Below are 20,146 nucleotides of genomic sequence, written 5' to 3'. Positions count from 1 at the left end.
GTTTCTTATCTTCCTGCAGTTTCTCATCTTCCTGCAGTGTCTCATCTTCCTGCAGTTTTTCATCTTCCTGCACTTTCTCATCTTCTTGCAGTTTCTCATCTTCCTGCAGTTTCTCATCTTCCTGCAGTTTCTCATCTTCCTGCGGTTTCTCATCTTCCTGCACTTTCTCATCTTCCTGCAGGTGTTTTACTTCCTGCAGTCTTTCTTCCTCAGTCATTTCATTTTGCACTGCAGTATTGTCCTCCTCTGGGTCTTTTGACTCTTGCACTGCCTCCTTCATTTCCTCTTGGTTCTGCAGTCTCAGCATCTCTTCTTCTTTCTGTCTGAGCTGTTCCTTCAGCCGGTTCAGCTCTTGATCCTTGGCGATGCTGGACTTGGTGAATTGTAGCTCCTCAGCCTTCAGCAGCTTTTTCAGTTCTTCAATCAAACCGTCCCTGTTTGTCACAAGAGCATCCTTAATGCTGATCAGAATGTTCATCTGTTTGAGCTTCAGACTGATCTTCTGGTTGTCATCCTCAAGCATGTTGATGCTCTCGATCAGGTGCTGATTTCGCTCCATCAGCTGCTGGGTTTCAGCCTGTCTTGTCTCCAAGGCTTTTTGCAGCTCAGCAAGTTCCTGGCCTTGGTTTTGGCGACCACTACGGCGAGGTTTGGTGGCGTATCCTTGTTGCCGTTTGGGATTGAATCTTTGAGCCATGATGCACAAGCAAAGATTCTCTCAAGATAATGTCGCGTCTGTAGAAGACTGTAATTAGCGTAGAGGTTTGTTGTCCTTCGTAGTCGTACTTGACTCTGTGGCTTAGTTTGTGTGTCTCGTGGAGATACTTGCAACTAACCGAATGCCTGATTTGATGTGAATCTACCCTATTTATACTGTTGTCTGTTGATGTCAGAATGTGACATCACAATTGTACCTGGTGGTGATATCATAAGGACTTTAGAATGTCACATGTGCCTAGCAGAAAAGTGTTTATTTTTGAAATGCACTGCTGCTGCCATGTTTTACACACAACACACTTGTTAGCTTTTCCAGCTATCAATTGTATGGAAGAGTCTGTCATGAAAAGTGGAAGTTGTACTGCTTGGTAGACATCACAATCACAAAAATAAATGGAAGATACTGCAAAGCATTTTCTAAAATCAGTTAGGACTGTTGTGAGTGTGATTCTTAAATCCTCAAAACCTCCTCTAACCATACAGGCAGAAAATATTCTTTCTACTGAGCGAAAAAAACAATTTTAAACTGTTTCAGCAATCAAAGTAAACATAGTTGTTTGAAAGTTAACACAACAGAAAAGAGTCATAATGAGTGCAACAGGTTAGAACTGTGGCTTTTCAAACACTATTGTTCCTTTGACATTAACACAAACTGATAAACAGCATTAAAACATGATTATATTCTATACATGAGCTGCACCGTCTTGATGTTTGTAAAAGGCATTCAGCAATTGAAAGACGCTATAGGTGACTGGAATTATTCTCAGCGTTACTGATGATATACTCTAATTAAGTCAAAAGTAAATAATATGCAAATAAATAAACAACAAAAAGAGGTAATGAATTTGTTGTTACTTTTAATTAACAATGTGTTTGTTCATGTATTTATCCATTGTAAAAAATGAAACCTTTTTATTAGTTACTGTACTTTCTTTGTCCTTTCAGGTGGGTGTCCTGAGCAAAACAAGGATATTTTTTAGAAAAGCCCTTTTAGCAACCGTTCCAAATTTGAATCTGCTGTGGGTTCCAAAGCTGATCATAGACAATAAGTTATTTTTTACTATATACTGTCTTTAATGAACTTTTGTGGTCATCTCCTTCATATAGTAGCTGGACTAGTTGTTATCTATCCCAACTCCAACTACTATGAGTAGGAGATGACAAACAAAAGCTTATCGTGAATAATGGGATCATACAGACTTGACCAACAGAGACATGAAAATGGCTTTTGAGAATTTCCTCCACTCATTCTCATGGGTGTGAAAGTTTTCTCAAATCTCAATTTCAGCTGAAATATTTTTAGAGAACTTAGCTTTGGGTCTAAAATAACAAATAAGTCAACTTTGAACTAAATCTGAGATGAGTGACTCACTGATTAATCAATAAACATGTAACAGTTTGACAGTCATGAAACATTTTATTAATTAAATGATATATTTCACTGTAACTCTGAGCACCATCCACTTTAGAAAGCAATGTTTTAAATGTTTGAAAAATAAATGAATTTAACACAACTGTTTGCAATAACCTTTTCGAGTTATAGACATTTAATGAACTTTTGTTCAACCAACAAACTGCATGAAGTCAACTGTCTTTTGAACAACAACAGCTAGAATGTAATTAAGTTTTGTTTGTTCAGAGAAGCAGAAACATGCAGAAATAGAATGTGTTGCCTTGTTTTTGATTGATATTGTTCCTACTTTCAAACAACTACAATTATTATTTTTTTCCTTTTCTTCTTTGTTTTTTTAAAAGGACGATGCAGATGTCTTAAATTGAAGGGAATCAAGTATATCTTGAAATACAAGTACGACTAGTCAGAATTAAACAGTAAATATCTAAAATTGTAATTACAACCCGTCATACTACATCTGCAGAAATCTACGTAATTTTTTTGGAGTCAAAACTGTAATTCAGCATATCCCTGGTTGCATTTTAACTTGTCAATTTCAGGTTGAGACATGGACTGACCACTTTAAACAGAATTATAGTCATCTAAAAAGGACGATGTAGAGATCATAAATTGAGGGGAAATTGATGATATCTTGAATTATAATTGCAACAAATCAAAATTAAACTGTAGATATGTAAAACCTTAACTACAGCTAGTCATATTTCAGCTTCAGATATCTGGTTGCATTTAGACAAGTCAGAATTCCAGTTTCAGATATCTAAAACGTACTTTTTGACAACGTAAAATCTAATTATAGATGTCTAAAAAGAACATGGTAGGTCTGTTTAATTAAGGGAAATTAAAGCTGTCTGGAATTATAATTACAGCAAGTCCAAATTAAACTGCAGATATGTAAAACTTTAATTACAATTAGTTACTATTCAGCTGCAGATATCTGCAACGTCATTGTACTCAGTCAAAACTGTAATTTAAGATCTCTGGTTGCAGTTAGACAAATCAGAATTCCAGTTTGAGACACGTGCAACATCGTTCTGGCCACTTAAAACTTGATTATACATATCTATAAACAACATTGTAGATCTGCTGAATTGAAGGAAATTAAAGCCATCTGGAATTATAATTACAACTAATCAAAATAAACTGTAGATATGTAAAACTTTATCACAATTAGTCATAATTCAGCTGCAGACATCTGCAATATCATTTTACAGAATTAAAACTCTAATTCAGGATCTCTCCGGTTGCATTTGGACGAGTCAGACTTCCAGTTTCAGATGTCGAAAATGTAATTTTTCACAACTGGATGGATGGATGGATGGATGGATGGGTTAATGGATGGATGGATGGATGGATGGATGGATGGATGGATGGATGGATGGGTTAATGGATGGATGGATGGATGGATGGATGGATGGATGGATGGACATCCTCCTCCAGGTGACACAGATGAGGCTGTTCAGACCTCAGCTTGTGTCTAAATAGCTAACTAGCTACTTTGCGTCCTGTGATCTTCCTCTCTTGAGCCACACCCATCTTGAGGCTTTCATCAGTGGTCTTGCAGACAGCTCTTCTCTTTCTCACTCCTTAAACACCCAGCAGCAATGGAATCGGGCTGCAAAACCCCTGAATCTGACCTCTACTGTTAGACACCTCGCTCTCCATCTGGCCTGTTACATGCAACCATGCAATCTAACATTATCATAATGCACTCACAACTCACTGCAATATTACACACTTCACTGTACACCATTTTAATGTAACACAATGTAACGTGACAAATATAATGCGTTGTAGTGCAACCCACTGCAGCTGGAAATAGTTTTACATAATTAAATGTGGCACGGTGCAGTGAAACACCACATACTGCAGCTTTACAAACTGCAAGTATCAGATTGTTTTCTATTGTGCTACTTTATTCTGCCACCATTTGTTGTGCTGTATGTTGTTTATTTTTTTCCCTCATTATTCTGTCTATTCTTAAGTCTGACACGATCTGAACTCTAACACGATTGGTGGATTCTAACTCTCCTCTGATAGGCTGAGGTGTGTTCAGGTACGGTGGCAGAAGTCATCCAGTCGGTGGTGAACGGAGCAGACGGCTGCATCTTCTGCTTTGGACATGCTGATCTGGGTAACTACACAATACACTACGCTCACAGACAACCACATTATTTTGACGAGTTATGCCATTGTTGCGTTGACTCCGCCCACCCCAGGGAAGACATACACCATGATTGGTCGGGACTGCTCCACCCAGAGTCTGGGCGTGGCTCCGACTGCCATCTCCTGGCTCTTTAAGGTGATCGAGGAGCGCAAAGAAAAGTCTGGAGGGCGTTTCTCTGTCAGAGTCTCGGCTGTGGAGATCTCCGGTCGGGAGGAGACGCTCACCGACCTCCTGGCTGAAGCCTCCTCCTCAGCTGGGGGCCACCAGGAGGCTCCGGGCCCTGCAGTTTCCCTCAGAGAAGATCCTGTCTGTGGATCCCAGGTAGAGACATAGAAAATCATAAACTTCCTCCTAAATCATATCTTATTTCTTACCCTCACCTCACCAGAAAAGAGGGAAGAAGAACAGTAACTAGATTTTCAAAGTAAAAGATTTACACACTTAGGATTTATGACCCAGTTTCCTCTTCAGTGACTGTTCAATAAAGCCACATTAGATGGAGGCAGATGTGATGTCGGGCTCACTGGAGAGATGATTGACAGCCAGGCAAACAAGCAATTCACTGAGCTGTCAGTGGTGTCATCTTTAAGCTGAAGATAAAGTACTGTTTGCTGTACACAAAGAAAGAAAGTGATTAAAGAGAATATGTTTAAAAAAGCTTCCACCCACTATTATTTGATAAACTGATGCAGGAGCTGTGTCACATCAGGAAGAGTTTCCAGCCTTTTAACTGCATTTTAAAAAGTATTGTAACATAGCATGTTCATAACAGGTAAAGCAATGCAGCACATTGAAGCCCTATAGACATCAATATAATGAACTGTAACATAATGCGATGCAATGTAATGAATCACAGTTTAACAAACTGTCATGCAATGCACTGCAACAATATGCACTACAGTGCAACGCAGTGCAATATTAAGCAATGTAACCCTGACGCTTAAGTACTGAAAAAATAATTATGTTACATTACACAACATAGCATTTTTTAGGGCTATGTACACAGCAGTAAGCCACATAATGCAACATTAAACTACACGAGGCTATGAAATGGAACACTATCGTATGGATTGTAAAGCTAAATGACGCACACATTGTATTGCTATGCAACATAACGTTACACAGTGTAATGTAATATACTGTAGCACTATGTAATTTAATGCCATGCAACATCCTTTTTTTTCAATTGAGACATAATGCTACAAAACATAACGCTGTGTAAAGTAACACTGCAGTATGGAACGGCATACTAAATAATGGCAAACAGTGAAAGGCTATGCTGCCTAACATTACAAAATGCTATGTTATGTTACATGACACAGTGCAACTTTAGACTAGACTCTCACTTTAAGTTCTAGTAGTTTACCATCTGCGCACCTCCAAGTGGTTGCATTTAAATGTTCCCCAGCTTCTAACAGACTTTGGCAAAACAGCGTTCTGCTATCTTGCACCATGGTCATGGAATAATCTTCAAAAAAGTCTTAAACTAGAAACATTCATATCCATTAATGAGTTTAAGAATATCCTAAAGAGTACAGTGAAGGAGGAATGTCTATGTTTTTCTCAAGAGGTCATTGTCTTAGAACAGTTGTCAATCTGTTTTATTGTTTTATTGTTTATTTGAATATCATGTATCTGTTTTTTATAACTTTTAAATTTTGTATGGCTGCTACCTTGGTCAGGTCTCTTTTGTAAAAGAGATCTCTAATCTCAATGGGACTTCCTGGTTAAATAAAGGTAAATAAATAGATAGATTATGCAGCGTTACTGCATAATGCTATGCTATGCAAAATGATGCAGTGCTGCGGTGCAATGTAACACTATAATGTATAACGCTTAACAACACGATGCTTCACAATGTAGCACTTCCCAAGGCTGCGCAAAGTAATGCTATGTAATGCTACATGCTACACAACAGACTGTATTGTTGCAGTCCAGGGTAACATAATGCAATGTAACATTTGACAGAAAGTGGCACAACAGTTTAGTTTCTCTAAAAGAGATCAGATCTAATCTCGGCTCTGACAGTGATCCTCAGAAGTTCCCTCTGAAGAACATTTAATAAAACTGCTGAGAAGACCAATGTCTTAACAATGCCAGGGTTCATGACTTCCTCTCTATGTCCACTGTGGTTGGAACAGAAAGTGTCAAAAACTGCATTTATTGCAGCTGCTGGTTGTTTAACTTGCATTTATTGAACTGTCAAGCAGATTGGAATCTGAAAAGCATCACACTGACATGTTATTACATTTGCTTAAAACTCTGCGTGCTGCTGAGTTCAGGTCACCTTGATGAGTTTTCTCTCCCTCATATCCCCTTCATCTCCTCTCCTCGCCACCTTCCCTTCAGCTCCTCCCTTCCTCTCTCCTCTCTGACCTCCTTGTCACCCCGGGGACTTCATGGCTGCCCACAACTGTCCAATTAGTCCTGACCTTCCTTATTCCACTTCAGTCTGTTTTATCTCCCCTGGGCTCCTTCTGTCTGCCACTTTTTATCTCTGCTCACTTTAATTTTCTTTTTCTTTCCACACATTTTTGTTCTCTCATGCAGACATCCTTTTTCCTTCATCAAACCTCATTCTGTCTTATTTGAGCTTTTATCGCCCTCATTTTATCTCTGAGAAACGCAGCAAAGATGCCTGCTTTGAACAGAAAGCAAGACAGAAAGAGAACAGTATGGAGCTATAGATGGTTGATTTCTGTTTTAAAGTGATGTAAAATTTCATTTAAGTCACAGGTCAGAGAGAAACAAGACTAAGTTGGGGTTCAAATCTGATTTAATCAGCACAAGGGAGGATGCAAAGCAGGATGTCTTGGATCTCTCGACAAATGATTCTGTATCAAATCAAAGACTATTTCTTACTGTGCACAAAGACATCAAACTTCCTTGTCACTGATTTCATGCCAAAATGTTAACATTTTATATTGTTTAAGCTTGTAAAATAGCACTTAATTATAGTTAGTTATTATAGTTTTGATGCTAATTTGACCACTCGCCAACATGTTTAGCAGTTGGAGCTGCAGCCATCACTGTAAAACATGCAGAAGATTGAACTACTTTACAACACTGAACACTGGATTCCTGCATCAGAAATCACATACCTTCCTGGAGTCATAACTCATTAAAATCTGAATACAAATACATTAAATATGTATCTGTAGATTCAGTGTGGTTTATAAATTCTGAGTAAGTTATTGTGTTTGTCTATAAATTTACATAGAATTTTACTAAAAAGAGCTCCTCATCCCAACTGCAGAACTTGCCTGAGATTCTTTATGTTTTTAAGTGTTCTTCAATATCACAGTAATCCAGTGACGGTTGTCTGTGCATCCTTAATAAACTGCAAACAGGAGCTGCACTCACAGCTAGTTAAACATGATTTAATGGTGCCAATTTCCCACCCAAAAAATGAACAAATACAGGCTCAAATTAAATTAGGCTCCAGGCAGTGGTCTACTTACCTCCAAATAATGGGACCTGTGCTCCACAGATCAGATTTCTGACATATTTTCTGGGTATTGTCTATGATTGGTGATCTTTCCGTCAGCTCCAGAACCAGACGGAGCTCCGGGCGACCAGCGCCGAGCGAGCAGCATCTTTCTTGGACGCCGCCCTGGCAGCGAGGAGGAGCAGCCGAATGCCAAACGACCAGGAGGCCCGGAGGAACTCGCACTTCCTGTTCACTCTGCACCTCTACCAGGAGAGGCAGGACAAGAGCAACAAGGCAGCAAGTTAGTGTTTAAGTGAATGTGTGGATGTAAATGAGACCAAGTTATTGTTTAGCAGAACGATCAGAGATTGTGGACATAAAACCTGAAGAATAGAAGTCAAGTTCAACTCCTAGGATGCAGTCTTGGGAATCTAACAAGCTCAGAAAGTCACAGAAATTCAGATCTGCTTAACAGGGATCTGAAGCTAAAGATTACTGAGAACAGATTTTCCATTGAATTCACTTCCACATTCAGAGCCAGTTTTTGATTTTGGTCAGGCTCATGCACTTAATTTTTTCATTTGCTTTGGCTCATGTAAACCTACAAGTGTAGTTTAAAATCACATTATATGTTTTTGTTAGGAGTGTTCAAACATTTGCATCCTCTGTCTGAACCAAGTGGTCACCAAGACAAGGAAATTCAGGAAGTAAGAACCCATAAACCAGCTTTGGTTCTGATCCTAACATGGAATTTGTTGACACTAAGAAAATTGGAGTCTCTACTTTACCACTTTAGAAATCAGTCCCCAAATATATATGACATTAAATTTAGCAGGAATAAGGAGCAGGAAGGAGTTTTATCGAGATATTACCATAAAATTACACATTGATCCAGCTGTCTGAGTGGTTCAGCTTGGTCTGACTTTGGGTTTAGTTACTTGGACCCCATACCTGCTTGAAAGACCTATTTGAAAAGAAAACCATGTGTTTCTGAGCTTTTTAAAGGTTATTAATTGTTTATATCTTCAGTAAGAACCAGTGGGCTACTGAGAGAGCAAGTCAGGAGTAGTGAGATACAGGCTAATGCTAACCTTTGATTACAGTCTGCATGTGATTTCTTAGCCGTACAAAAATCTAAAATTGCTTCCTCAGGTTTTGTTCCTAACAAAGTAGATTTATTTAAAACTTGCATAATTGTTACTTGACCCTAAATCAACCCGGTGACTTCCAGATTCATATTTGAAAAGCTCATCTGTTCGCTTAATTGGGTTTAACTTTGGAGTAAAAGGACCAAATGTGATCTTCCTTCTGAGCAGCAGTGAACAGACCTGGACCTAAGTAAGTCGGCGTCAGTTCACCAACACCTTAATGAAGAAACAGCAGGCTGTAGACACTGACCCCTGAGGCAAGAATAAAAATGCCCGTTAGCCATCACGCAGCTGTGAAACTTGGCAACTCCATTAGCGATTAGCTCTCTTTTTCCCTCTGCTAGTCATTTCCAAACATGCAGCTGCTAATTGGCTTCATGTCGAATTGCCTACATGCCCAACAAGAACATTACAAGGCGGAGAGGCTGCGTTAGTTCTACCTCCGCCCACGTCTACCTGTCACAGTCCAGACATTTCCACAGTTACTGGTATTTTACTGCTCCTGTGTCCACGACTGGAATAAATCTGCATGGCTAATGAGGCCTGACGCCTCTGTGTCCTGCAGTGTTTATAGACCAGAGTGAATAAAACTGTAAACTCAGCCGCTCTCAGCACTTTCTAAATCTTGCTGATGCGGGCGGTTGATCTTTCACACCATCATTACTCTGAATTAATGAAATGAACAGGCAGTTAAAACGAGCAGAGAGATATCAGACTGACACCGAACTTTATCTGAATATTTACTGGAGCAGCTCACAGACGTCCTGCTTTCACACAGAGATGCAACCTGAACTTATTCAGATTAATTCATTCTAACATGTCCATAATTTATGTTTGCATAAACATATTCACACATTTGGTCATCATGAATCGGACTTCAGACTCAACAAAATCCAAAAAGACCTACAACAGCACTTTAAGTTTGACCAATGATATGCTTGACCCAAAACTAACATGGGACTTGTTGGAATTTGTGTCTCTTGACTGGAAGCTGTACTTAAGACTTGATTCAATGGTTAACCTGGGATATGACCGTGGAAATGGTCTTTATTTGGTAATTGACTTGTGAGTCTTTAACGTGATTAAAGACTTGGCGTTGACTTGAGACTTGACCTGAAATGTGCCTGTCTTTGCTTGGTCACATGACTTGGAATGTGAATCCCTCGTTGGTACTTGTTAGTATTAATTTGGGACTTGTATTTGATTCACAATAAGTTTTTCTTGACTTGGAAAGTGACTTGGAACCTGTTAGTCATCATTTGAGGTTTGGCTTATGACTTGAGTCAGAACTTGTTGTTTTAACTCTTATCTTACAGTCACTTTACTTCGGAAATGACTTATTTCTTGGGACTTGACATGAGGCCTGACTTATAGTTTGACTCTGGGCTTGTTGGGCTTGATTTAAGACTTGGTGATGACTTGAAATTTGATATGAAGCATGTTTGTTTTAACTTGGAACTCACTGGTCTTGACTTGTCTTTTGACACGAAAGGATACTTACTTTTCAGCACTTTTTAGTTTTATGACTTAACATGATTTGGGATTGACTAATTTCATTCAAGACTTGTGGTCATGACTTGTACTTTGGCTCAGGACATGTTTGACTTGACTTGTCACTTATCTCAGGACTTGGTAGTCTTGATTTGAGACTTGACCTGGAATTTTTCTGGTTTGATTCCAAACTTCTTGTTCTTGACTTGGAAAATGACTTGGGACGTGTTGTTGTAGAGACTCTTTCCTCTGACACCAAAGCTGTCCTTTTAAGTTTTATTGTTAGTTCTTTGTTCATGCAGTGACACTGTTTGTGTTCAAACCTTCAGCTCATGTTCAGTCCAGGGTCCACTGACATTTTTTCATGTTTAAAGTACATTCCGTTACTGTTTGTACAGGACTATTAATGTTACACAGAGCTAAAGCTGCGTAGACTTTTTTAGTCTTTTGCTCCTGCTACTGTTTTCTTTTTTTACTTGATAAATGACTTGAAGCAGCAAGTCAGTTACTATAATAGGCATTGATTATGCTTCTGTCAAACTAATCAATAAATTGACAGATTCTTTAACGAACTCATCATTTCAGCACTAATGAGCAGCTAAGCAGGCGGTGTTGCATATTAATTCCTCCAAACATCCTCCTCTCTGTGTCAGTGTCCGGTCGGAGTCGTCTCCACCTCCTGGATTTGGGGAGCTGTGAGACGGACATCAGCAGGACCAGAGAGGGAGGTGGAGGTCAGTGTCTGTCTCTGTCTGCGCTGGGAAACGTCGTCCTGGCCCTCGCCAACGGAGCCAAGCATGTTCCCTACAGGTACAAACTCACACTCTGGGCATTTTAATGAGCCCAACAGGGGTCAGAGGTCACAGTGCCAAAACAACAGATGGACCGAAGACTCCTATGAGGACAGAGGAGAGTGAAGGGGGGCAAGTATGAACCGGGCAGACAGGATTTAATGTATTTTTAATGAGTTTTCAGTCACTGTTAAATGGTTATTGAGGCTGATGAATAAATCACTTTGTAATGCTAATTGATGTGTATATTCAGTCCTCTGGGTGTTTGTTCTGCAGGCTGATTGTTTTATCAAGCTCAATATTTATTTTCAGTCCTGTTTTTTGCTAATTTGTTCCTATATTGCCTCAATTTCAACTATTTTGGTTTCTAAGCTGTTTAGTTTTCGGTTTTAGGTTACTGTCGTCCTGTTTAATATTATTTGTTTCCATTTGATTTCTTGTTTACTTACAATTTGTGCTGTGAAAGTCAGAAATTCTGGTGTGGCAAAGGAGGCATTTCAAAGATTGGGTTTTGATTTTTGTAGATGAAACATTCATGTGTTGCTGCCTGTCATTGATGAACGGTGTTCAAACAGACAGCAAAGCTCAACCGTTTCTTCCTCAGAGCCACATATACCGACTGTACAGAGGCACTTTATGTGTTGGTGTTTTTTTCTGATCAATAAAGCCATGAGGGGAAAACACATTTTTAGCTCAAGCTAAAACATTTTCAACTTGCATTTTCATGACAGTTTGTGCCACCTGATAGGGTTTATGATTCCGACCAACATCAGTCCATCAAACACGGATTGCTGAGATGTTTACAGAGATGTGTGCAGAGAGCTTGTTCTTTAGACAAAATAAGATACAGAATCTCCTATGTTGGATTGTTTTGGTTTTAAACCTGATGAAGCCAGGAATTCAAAGGACCTAAATAAGGCAATTTAACATCTTTCCAAATGTATAGTGCCAGCCAGAGATTCTAACATGACCAATAAATCACTTTTGATAAGAAATAAGCTGTAATTACAGGATATTCACTACTCGAACAAGACTTTAATGGCTTTACTTGAAGGATTCCTTTGCTTGCAGCCACTAAATAACAAACGTGCTTAAATGATCAAGGTCCACGTCCACATACACGGTTTTTGCTCTATTTCTTAGATGTTATTTATGAATTGATATCACCATTTAGTACCAATCGATCAGACGGCAACCATTAGAGATGGCCTAATTGTCATTCAGTCACTCTCATGATATGTCAAAGATGGCAGTTAATGCAACAAGAATATACATATTATGGCCCATCTTCAGCTACCGCTTTCTATCTGTGCATGTGTTGAAATGCGCTTTACAGGTCAATTATTACTGAACTGAATTCATCCAGCATGAACCAGATTCCAACAGCAGACATATTCGTCCAAACGCTCAACCTTACCACCGTACAAAGTTCTTTTCATTTGGGTGTTTCTATTGACTTTGTATACAGCTGCATCACCACTGTAATGCATAGATACTTATCCTCCACTGTGAATAGAATAGTAAAGGCGCCCCAAGGACTGGAGGCAAATCAGACTGTAATGATTTTGATGGTGTGAGGTAGCAGGAAAGAGGCAGTATTAGCCATAGAGAGCCTCTTCTCATAATGTAACTTCGTTACTCCACCACAAAGACAAAAAACTCAAGGAAACTAACAGTAATAAACCAAGCAACACATCCATGTAGGGCTCCTTGGTACTTTGTACAATGTTTTAATGCCTTTAGTAGTTATATAAAGTTCCTTGAATGCCTTGCTGTTGAAAGAAATACCTTTACTTACTTTGGCAACCCTAACCCCAGTGAAAAGCATCAGTGACGTAAGTTTCTGGCATGAAATGGAGAAAGTTATGTGGTCAGAATGTTCTTCAATATCATCACATAAAAGCAGCTGATGGAAGCTGCTCTGCTTCACGGTTACTCTTCAGAAATTTGTATAAAACCTGAAGTCAGTGGAGGTCGTTGGGCCGGGGGGGAAGAGGAATTGCCAGATACTTCACTTATAATGTTTTAGGGTCATGCAAAGGCTGGAGTTCAGTTCTGTTGTTGGGGTGAAAATGGAAAAGTAGAAACGGCTTACATCGTAGTATGTAAATTTGATATTTGATCCTTCTGCTGTGGCCTTACTCCAGGTCTTTTCAAAGGCAAAGTTTCATGAACATCTCTGACTGCAGATCACATGTGGCGTGGAGTTCAAAGTGGGCTTCATTAATGTGAAATGAGGGATCATCTGTACTCCTTCTTCCCTGTCTGTACCCAACTGTTGCGTGGAGTAATGAATGGTTTCTGGGATCCTGTGGGATTTCTCGGTTGCTCAGGCCCATGGTGTGTCTGCTTTTTTTTTTTCCGTTTTTTTTTTTTTTTTTTTTTGGGCTAACGAGGGGTTTCTTGATGTATTATTCAGGGACAGCAAGCTCACCATGCTGCTCAGTGAATCCCTGGGCAACATCAACTGTCGAACCACCATGATCGCCCACATCTCCGACTCCCCAACGAACTACATGGAGACGCTGACCACAGTGCAGCTGGCCTCCCGAATCCACCGCGTGAAGAAGAAGAAGTCCAAGGTGCTTCATCTTTTATTAAGGGCTTTTTTCTGCAGCTCAGTTCAAGGATCTATGCTGTGGTTTGCTGATATTTATTGATAAAACAAAACAGTTTAAATTGCTTGTCAATTAATTCCAATTTGAAGTTGCAGATAAGCAGAGTTGCAATTTTGATGTGCGCTTTTTTGTCAAGAAAAGTCCCAAGAATGATTGTTATCTCTGTTATAGTTCTTGCTGAACTGTGACAGAAGGAGTTCATCCATGCCATTTAAAAGAAATTTTAAAGATTAGTTCTTAAAATTATTGATTTTGGTAGATTTTGTCAACATTTCTTTTTTTTGAACATCTGAAAATTAAAGACAGCAAAGATACAGCATGAGAAACTCTGAGTAGGTCTTTATTTTAAATAAATATCTCCACCCCTCCTTCCACAGATGATTCTGAATGATAACATTTTTTTATTCTAAGGGGACATTCTCACATAGTAATTGCCGATATTTAATAGAAAACCTACATTTGACTTGTATTTTTGTAACACAAGTTTAAAAAATTTAATCAGTGTGGCTCATTCTGCTGTATGACTTTCTGTTAAAATTTTTCTCTTTTTTAGCATTCTTGCTAATTTTAAAAACCGAATGTGATTCAATTAGGGTAATACAGGAGGATGCTTTATTTTTTGCATAAATATAATATTTTTTTCTCAATTAAGTAAATACAAGTGGCACAACAGTGTTGAAAACAAATGTAAAATTGAAGCTACTTTCAGAGAAATTCAGTGGGAATATCAAGACTTAACAGTGGATTAAAACATTTGAACAGGTTATTCTTTAGGAGGTTGCAAAGGTTTTGATCTCTGGTTGAGTTTTCACTGATTTCCAGAGGCCAGCATCTGTAAAAACGTGGCAGTCTATAATGTAAATCTGTGTGAGGTCAAGGAGTCATATGGTCATAATTCAGTGAGCGTTTTCTACTGGAATATGACAGATAATCAATGATATTGTTATGGGGCGTCTCTGTGGTGAGATGAGATAGGCTTTCAACCTCATTAGGCAGATTGATGGACTGTATTTGTATTTTATAGATTCAAAAAGCCATATGGAAACAGGAGCTACAAGCATGTACTTCTCACTGAAATTAATTTTAATCCAGCCCACAGTGTGCACTTTTAACCTCAGCCTGTATTGACATGAGGATTCCACAAATGGATTTGCCTTCAGGTTGATCACTGTGTGTTTCAGGTCCCTTTGGTGTGTTAATTCTGTGTTATTCTTTTATCTGCAGTATGCCTCCAGCTCATCCGGAGGGGAGAGTTCCTGTGAGGAAGGCCCATCTCGTAGACCTCCTCATCTTCGATCTTTCCACCCTCGAACAGTAGCCCTCGACCCAGACATGCCCTTGCTGCTCTCCAGTGATCCTGACTATTCCTCCAGCAGTGAACACTCCTGCGATACTGTCATCTACGTCGGACCTGGAGGGACGGCCATATCGGACCGAGAACTAAGTGACAACGAGGGTCCACCTTCCTTTGTTCCCATCATTCCCTCCCTGAATAAGAAGCGGGTCAAAGATGCACCCAAGACTGATGGTGATCACTTTAAGTGTAACACATTTGCAGAACTGCAGGAGAGACTTGACTGCATTGATGGAAGTGAAGGCCCAAACACATTCAGCACAGAGGGCAAAGCAGCACAAGCAGCAGCACTTAGGACTCAGACTGTAGACAGTAAACCCTCAGAGACAACATCTCCACCCAAATCTGACAAAAACCCCTCCGAGAGGTTATTAGAAAGCACAAATAAACCTGATCAGGAACAGTCCAGACTCCTCATGGACCCTTCGAAAAGGACGAGTGCAGATGGGGAGAAACTTTCAGCCACCCCCATTCAGCCATGTGCAGTAAAACCAGGCGGGACTTTCTCCCAGGATTCAGAGCCTGTGGTGAGAGAGAAGGTTTACCTCAGAGGAGGTGTGCCCAAGCCATCTGCCTCACCGTCCTTACCCAGGACATCTAGGACAGCAGCTCAGCCTGAAGAGGGTCTCAGTAGGGCTCCCCCAGTGGGTATGAGTCAGCAAGCCCTGAGGCAATGCCAACCACCAGAGTCGCCTAACATGGAAAGAGCTCATCATACAAGTAGATACCCGGCAGAGATCAACAACCTGCGGGCGGCTCTGTTAGGAAGGTGCCTGGACAGGGATTTTCTGAGGACTACAGTCACACTGCAGCAGCCTGTGGAGCTGAACGGGGAAGATGAACTTGTGTTTACGGTCATAGAGGAGCTTCCGCATAGCCTTGTCCCAGACAACGGCCGCCCCTCCAACTTCCTCAGCTTCAATACTGACTGCTCTCTGCAAGCCTTGACCTCTGGCTCTCGCCCAGTCAGCATCATCAGCAGTATCAACGATGAGTATGATGCTTACACATCTCAGCAAGGAGCTGCAGGACCTGTGGCTGACATTAGCACCGACTACCAGGAAATGTTGTTTTCTCAACATGACGAAAATCAGTCAACTGTTGGCTCATGGCCAAGTGAGTTCAGTGCAGACTTGGCTAACAATGAAGGCACTCATTCAGCAAGCAAGTGTTACTTGAGGGATAAACACATGCCAACAGAGAGTACATCTATGCTGACCTCACCTAGTATATTTCATAAACAGCTATTTTTGCAGCATGGCATGAAGAGCGCGCTAAATGACAGTGGCGTTGGCTTCTCAGAGCTGGACAGTGACCCTGCAACCCCAAGCAAACCTTCTTTTACCAAGTGCCCTGCCTCCCCCGACTCAACCAAAGCCTCTCCCAAAGGCTCTCTTAAGGTGAGAGCCAGTACCCTTACCAGTTCAGTGTCAGCCCAGACTCCACATCACAACATTCATTCCAGTCTTCCCAGGAAAACCAAGCCTACCTCATCTGCATCTGTGGGCTGCAGCAGACAGGAAGGCAGACATGATGACTTCTTGCTTCAGGGAAGCAGCCATTTTGATCCCAGAGAGGTTGAGTTTCTTTCTGCTGGCAAGCCACCAAGATGCGGTGCTACTAGCAGTTCCTCTAAGAAGTCTGGAGGAAACAGCAACAGTGTACCTCGGCCACCAAAGTCACAAATGTCCTCCTCAGCTCAGAGGGTTGTGGATGGTTGTGAGAAGTCCAGCAGCAGGAGGGGAGATACTCTCATCAAGCTGCCACGACTCACCCGAGGTGCAACAACTCTGGGAACTGTTTCCATCCCCCAGACTTCTGAATCCAAATGGAGTCATGAAGCTGCTTCAGTGATTGGTACACTGAGGTTTTCATCCTTGGGGAAAAAGTCAAATGGACCAAAAAGCAGCATGGTCTTCAAGTCTGGATCTGGAAACATCTCTCCTCCTGCTTCACCGGTCAGACAGTCAAGCCAAGAGCAAAAGACCAGGACTGCACTATCTCCAAGTGCCTTAAAAACCTGCAGCAACACTGGAAAGTCTTCATTCTCTAAAACATCCACCTCAGAAGAGGAATTCAATGTCAGGCTCCGGGCAGATTCATTTAGCCAAAGGACATCCAGTTTCAAAACCGAACATGGATCTGCCAGGACATCTTCGAGTCTGAAGACACGAGGGGCTAAAGCAGATTCTTCCAGGTACTATGGGAGCCTGATGTCTCTGGAAAGATGTGACAGTCAAACCTTAGCAGGGTCCAAACCTGAGCTGTTCAGAGAGAGCAGTGGTGCTACTTCAGGAGGTAGCAGCAGATCCAACAGATCAGTGCCAAGACTCGGGGTTCCAGCCTCCACCGCCGCATCTGGTTCTTCTTCCCAACCTTGTGGTATTTTTGCAACTACTAGCAAACTTGGGCAGGTCCGAGGTGGCAGTGGATCACGAGCAGCAGCTTCTGGTGGACTAAAGGTTCGAACACTGTCTACCAGCAGCTCCAAGAGCCTGAGCTCCTCCCCCAAACCTCCTGATAACACAGCTGGACGTAATGCCAACCTGCCGCCGACTGGTAAGTCCCCTGCTCGCTCTGGAACGGGAGCCAAGCCAGGAAGAGGCACCATCATGGGTACAAAGCAGGCTATTAGCAGGGCAGCTAACAGCCGGGTTAGCGAGCTCGCTGCTGGAGGCCAAAGAAAGCAGCTCAGCAGGGGTCCTGGAGCAACAGGAAGTGACTGCGCTGACAGCGGGACTAGTGGTGTCAGTGGATCACCACTCAGCACGCCATTGCCATCACCTTATAGTAAGATCACTGCTCCCCGGAGGCCACAGCGCTACAGCAGTGGACACGGCAGCGACAACAGCAGCATTCTCAGTGGGGAGCTGCCGCCCGCAATGGGGCGCACTGCTCTGTTTTACCACAGCGGAGGCAGCAGCGGATACGAGAGCATGATCCGAGACAGCGAGACAACCGGCAGCACCTCTTCAGCACATGACTCCATGAGTGAGAGCGGAGCGTCGTCCTCCAACAGAAGCAGAGTTTCTAAATCGCCCAAGAAGAGAGGAAATGGTGAGTTGGTTGCTTCAAAATCATTTGTTCCTAAACGGTATCATGGTGGAGTGATGTGGGGCTAAATAATATCAGACCAGGTAAACACTTTGAACTTAAATTCTACAGTCTGAACAGTTTGATACCATGTGTCTCTTGGAGGTGTGATGTGTGAAGTCCTAACGATTTGTGTTTTCTTATTTTTATCATCACAGTCTAAATAGCAGTGTCATGTCAATATCAATTCAGCAGATTCAATAACTTTTTATCTTCATAGAGTTCCAAACTAACTCTTTACATTGTTACAATGGTGCACCTAACTTTTTCCTTTAGGGACATCACCTCATAATTTTTAGTGCAGACAAAAATTTTCGGTGTATATTGTAAGCATCGCCATTCGTGTCTGTTCCCATAGATTTTGGTAATTTCTTAACCCATAGATTGTAAACAGGAATAAAGCTGCAGATAAATGTTGTGTGGATGATCTGTGACTTAGAGTCTGCAAATGGTAGCTCTTCTTTAGCTAATTAAGAGAAAATGTTACATTTTCTTGACATTTCTGATTTCTCACTGCTTTGGTTTGCTGGAGGCTGTTTTGCCAGCCACACACCTGTCATGACACACGACCACTTTCTTGGAGCCACAGCATTTTTCAGCATCTCAGCTTGGAATGTTGCTGCAGTGGCAGAAAAGCACTGTTCCCAGTTATTATTTGGCTGCTGTTTGGCTGTTCTGTCAGTAATTTCAACAGGTTGAGAATTTACTTGTGGTGATGGGTGTGGCGCTATGACCCATGTACATGCAGATGCCCGTGCACTTTAGGTAAAATTTACAGATGCCCCCAATATACCTCACACATAGAATATTCATAAATAGTACAATTAAGTGATGTTCCCTAAACGCCTCATGTGTGTTGGTAGATGCCAATAGGCAGCTGTGCACAGAGAAGCCTCTAGTCTCCACTTAGTTACTGCAGCAATTTAGAGAGATATGTTACCAAAAATACGTTCAAAAAGAGTAAAATAAGGTGTTCTAATATCACAGTTACCTCAGGTAAAAGCAAGTGGTATTATCTAGCGGAGCAAGTTGCAGAATACCAGCTCTACTTAAAGCCACCTGAGAGATATCTATGTGCTATTTATCTGCATATATTAACATAATTTGCATTCTTTGCTTTTCTCTCGATAGATTAGAGATTAGATTTTTGTGGGGTTTAAAAGGCGTGAAATGTAAATGAACAAAAAGCGGCAGCTCGTGCAGAGTGGAGGAATGTAAAAGTGAATGTTGCTTTTAATCATCACCAGTTATTATTGAAATGAGATTTGATATCATCACAGTCAACGCTGAAATTTGACACTCAGCAACTATTTCTGATTATATTGACTCAGAAAGTGAAAGAGCCATAAAACTTGTCTCTTCTGGAAGCTGCACCGATAAATTAACATGTTTATGGCTTTTTCCAGAATGTGCCTCCATCCATCAGAGTGTGATGATGGGATGAAAGTGGCTGCTAGCTACAGTATTTTCATGAATGCTGAGTGCAGGTATTATTGCTGTGGGAGCATCTATCAAAGGCTGCTCTCCTCTTCATATCTCAGCGTGTGAATTTATCTCTCAGCCGCTCATTATTGTAAAAAAAAAAACTACATCCACGCACATTATCTGGGACGCTGTTGTAGCGTATTCTACCTTACAGCAGCTGATTGTGATTCATGCGGCTGGTTGGCGGCGGCGACACAGGTCGAGCAGCCTGATGCATATGGAATCAGCACTCGTGTGATCTGCCTGCCATCAGTCTGTGGATCTTGGCTCATTTCTGCCTCATGAATATTTCATGACGCCACGGCGAATTCCCGGTGTACATATCCAACTCCAATTATCACCCACACACCCTCCCTGCCTCCCTCCCCATCCACTACACACCACTCCACAGCTTTCACACCCACACACACTCCCCCTCAATCTGTCACTATTTCAGCGTCC

General features: G+C 41.3%; 1 protein-coding gene across 3 annotated transcripts in view; it reads left to right on the top strand.

The window, feature by feature from the left end:
- The window catches only part of kif26aa (kinesin family member 26Aa), a 115,484-nt gene that overhangs the window by 78,048 nt on the left and 17,290 nt on the right, over nucleotides 1-20,146 (top strand). For all 3 annotated transcript variants that reach the window (XM_055016090.1, XM_055016089.1, XM_055016091.1), the window contains 6 exons: nucleotides 4,169-4,262; nucleotides 4,348-4,616; nucleotides 7,843-8,026; nucleotides 11,018-11,174; nucleotides 13,575-13,737; nucleotides 14,998-18,184. In XM_055016090.1, the coding sequence (XP_054872065.1) occupies nucleotides 4,169-4,262; nucleotides 4,348-4,616; nucleotides 7,843-8,026; nucleotides 11,018-11,174; nucleotides 13,575-13,737; nucleotides 14,998-18,184 (4,054 nt within the window). The remainder of the gene's footprint in view (nucleotides 1-4,168; nucleotides 4,263-4,347; nucleotides 4,617-7,842; nucleotides 8,027-11,017; nucleotides 11,175-13,574; nucleotides 13,738-14,997; nucleotides 18,185-20,146) is intronic.

Source organism: Amphiprion ocellaris, chromosome 12 (genome assembly GCF_022539595.1).
Source record: "Amphiprion ocellaris isolate individual 3 ecotype Okinawa chromosome 12, ASM2253959v1, whole genome shotgun sequence".
In the NCBI taxonomy this organism is placed as follows: Eukaryota; Metazoa; Chordata; class Actinopteri; family Pomacentridae; genus Amphiprion; species Amphiprion ocellaris.
Note: the sequence above shows the minus strand (reverse complement) of the source record. Positions and strands in the feature narration are given on the sequence as shown.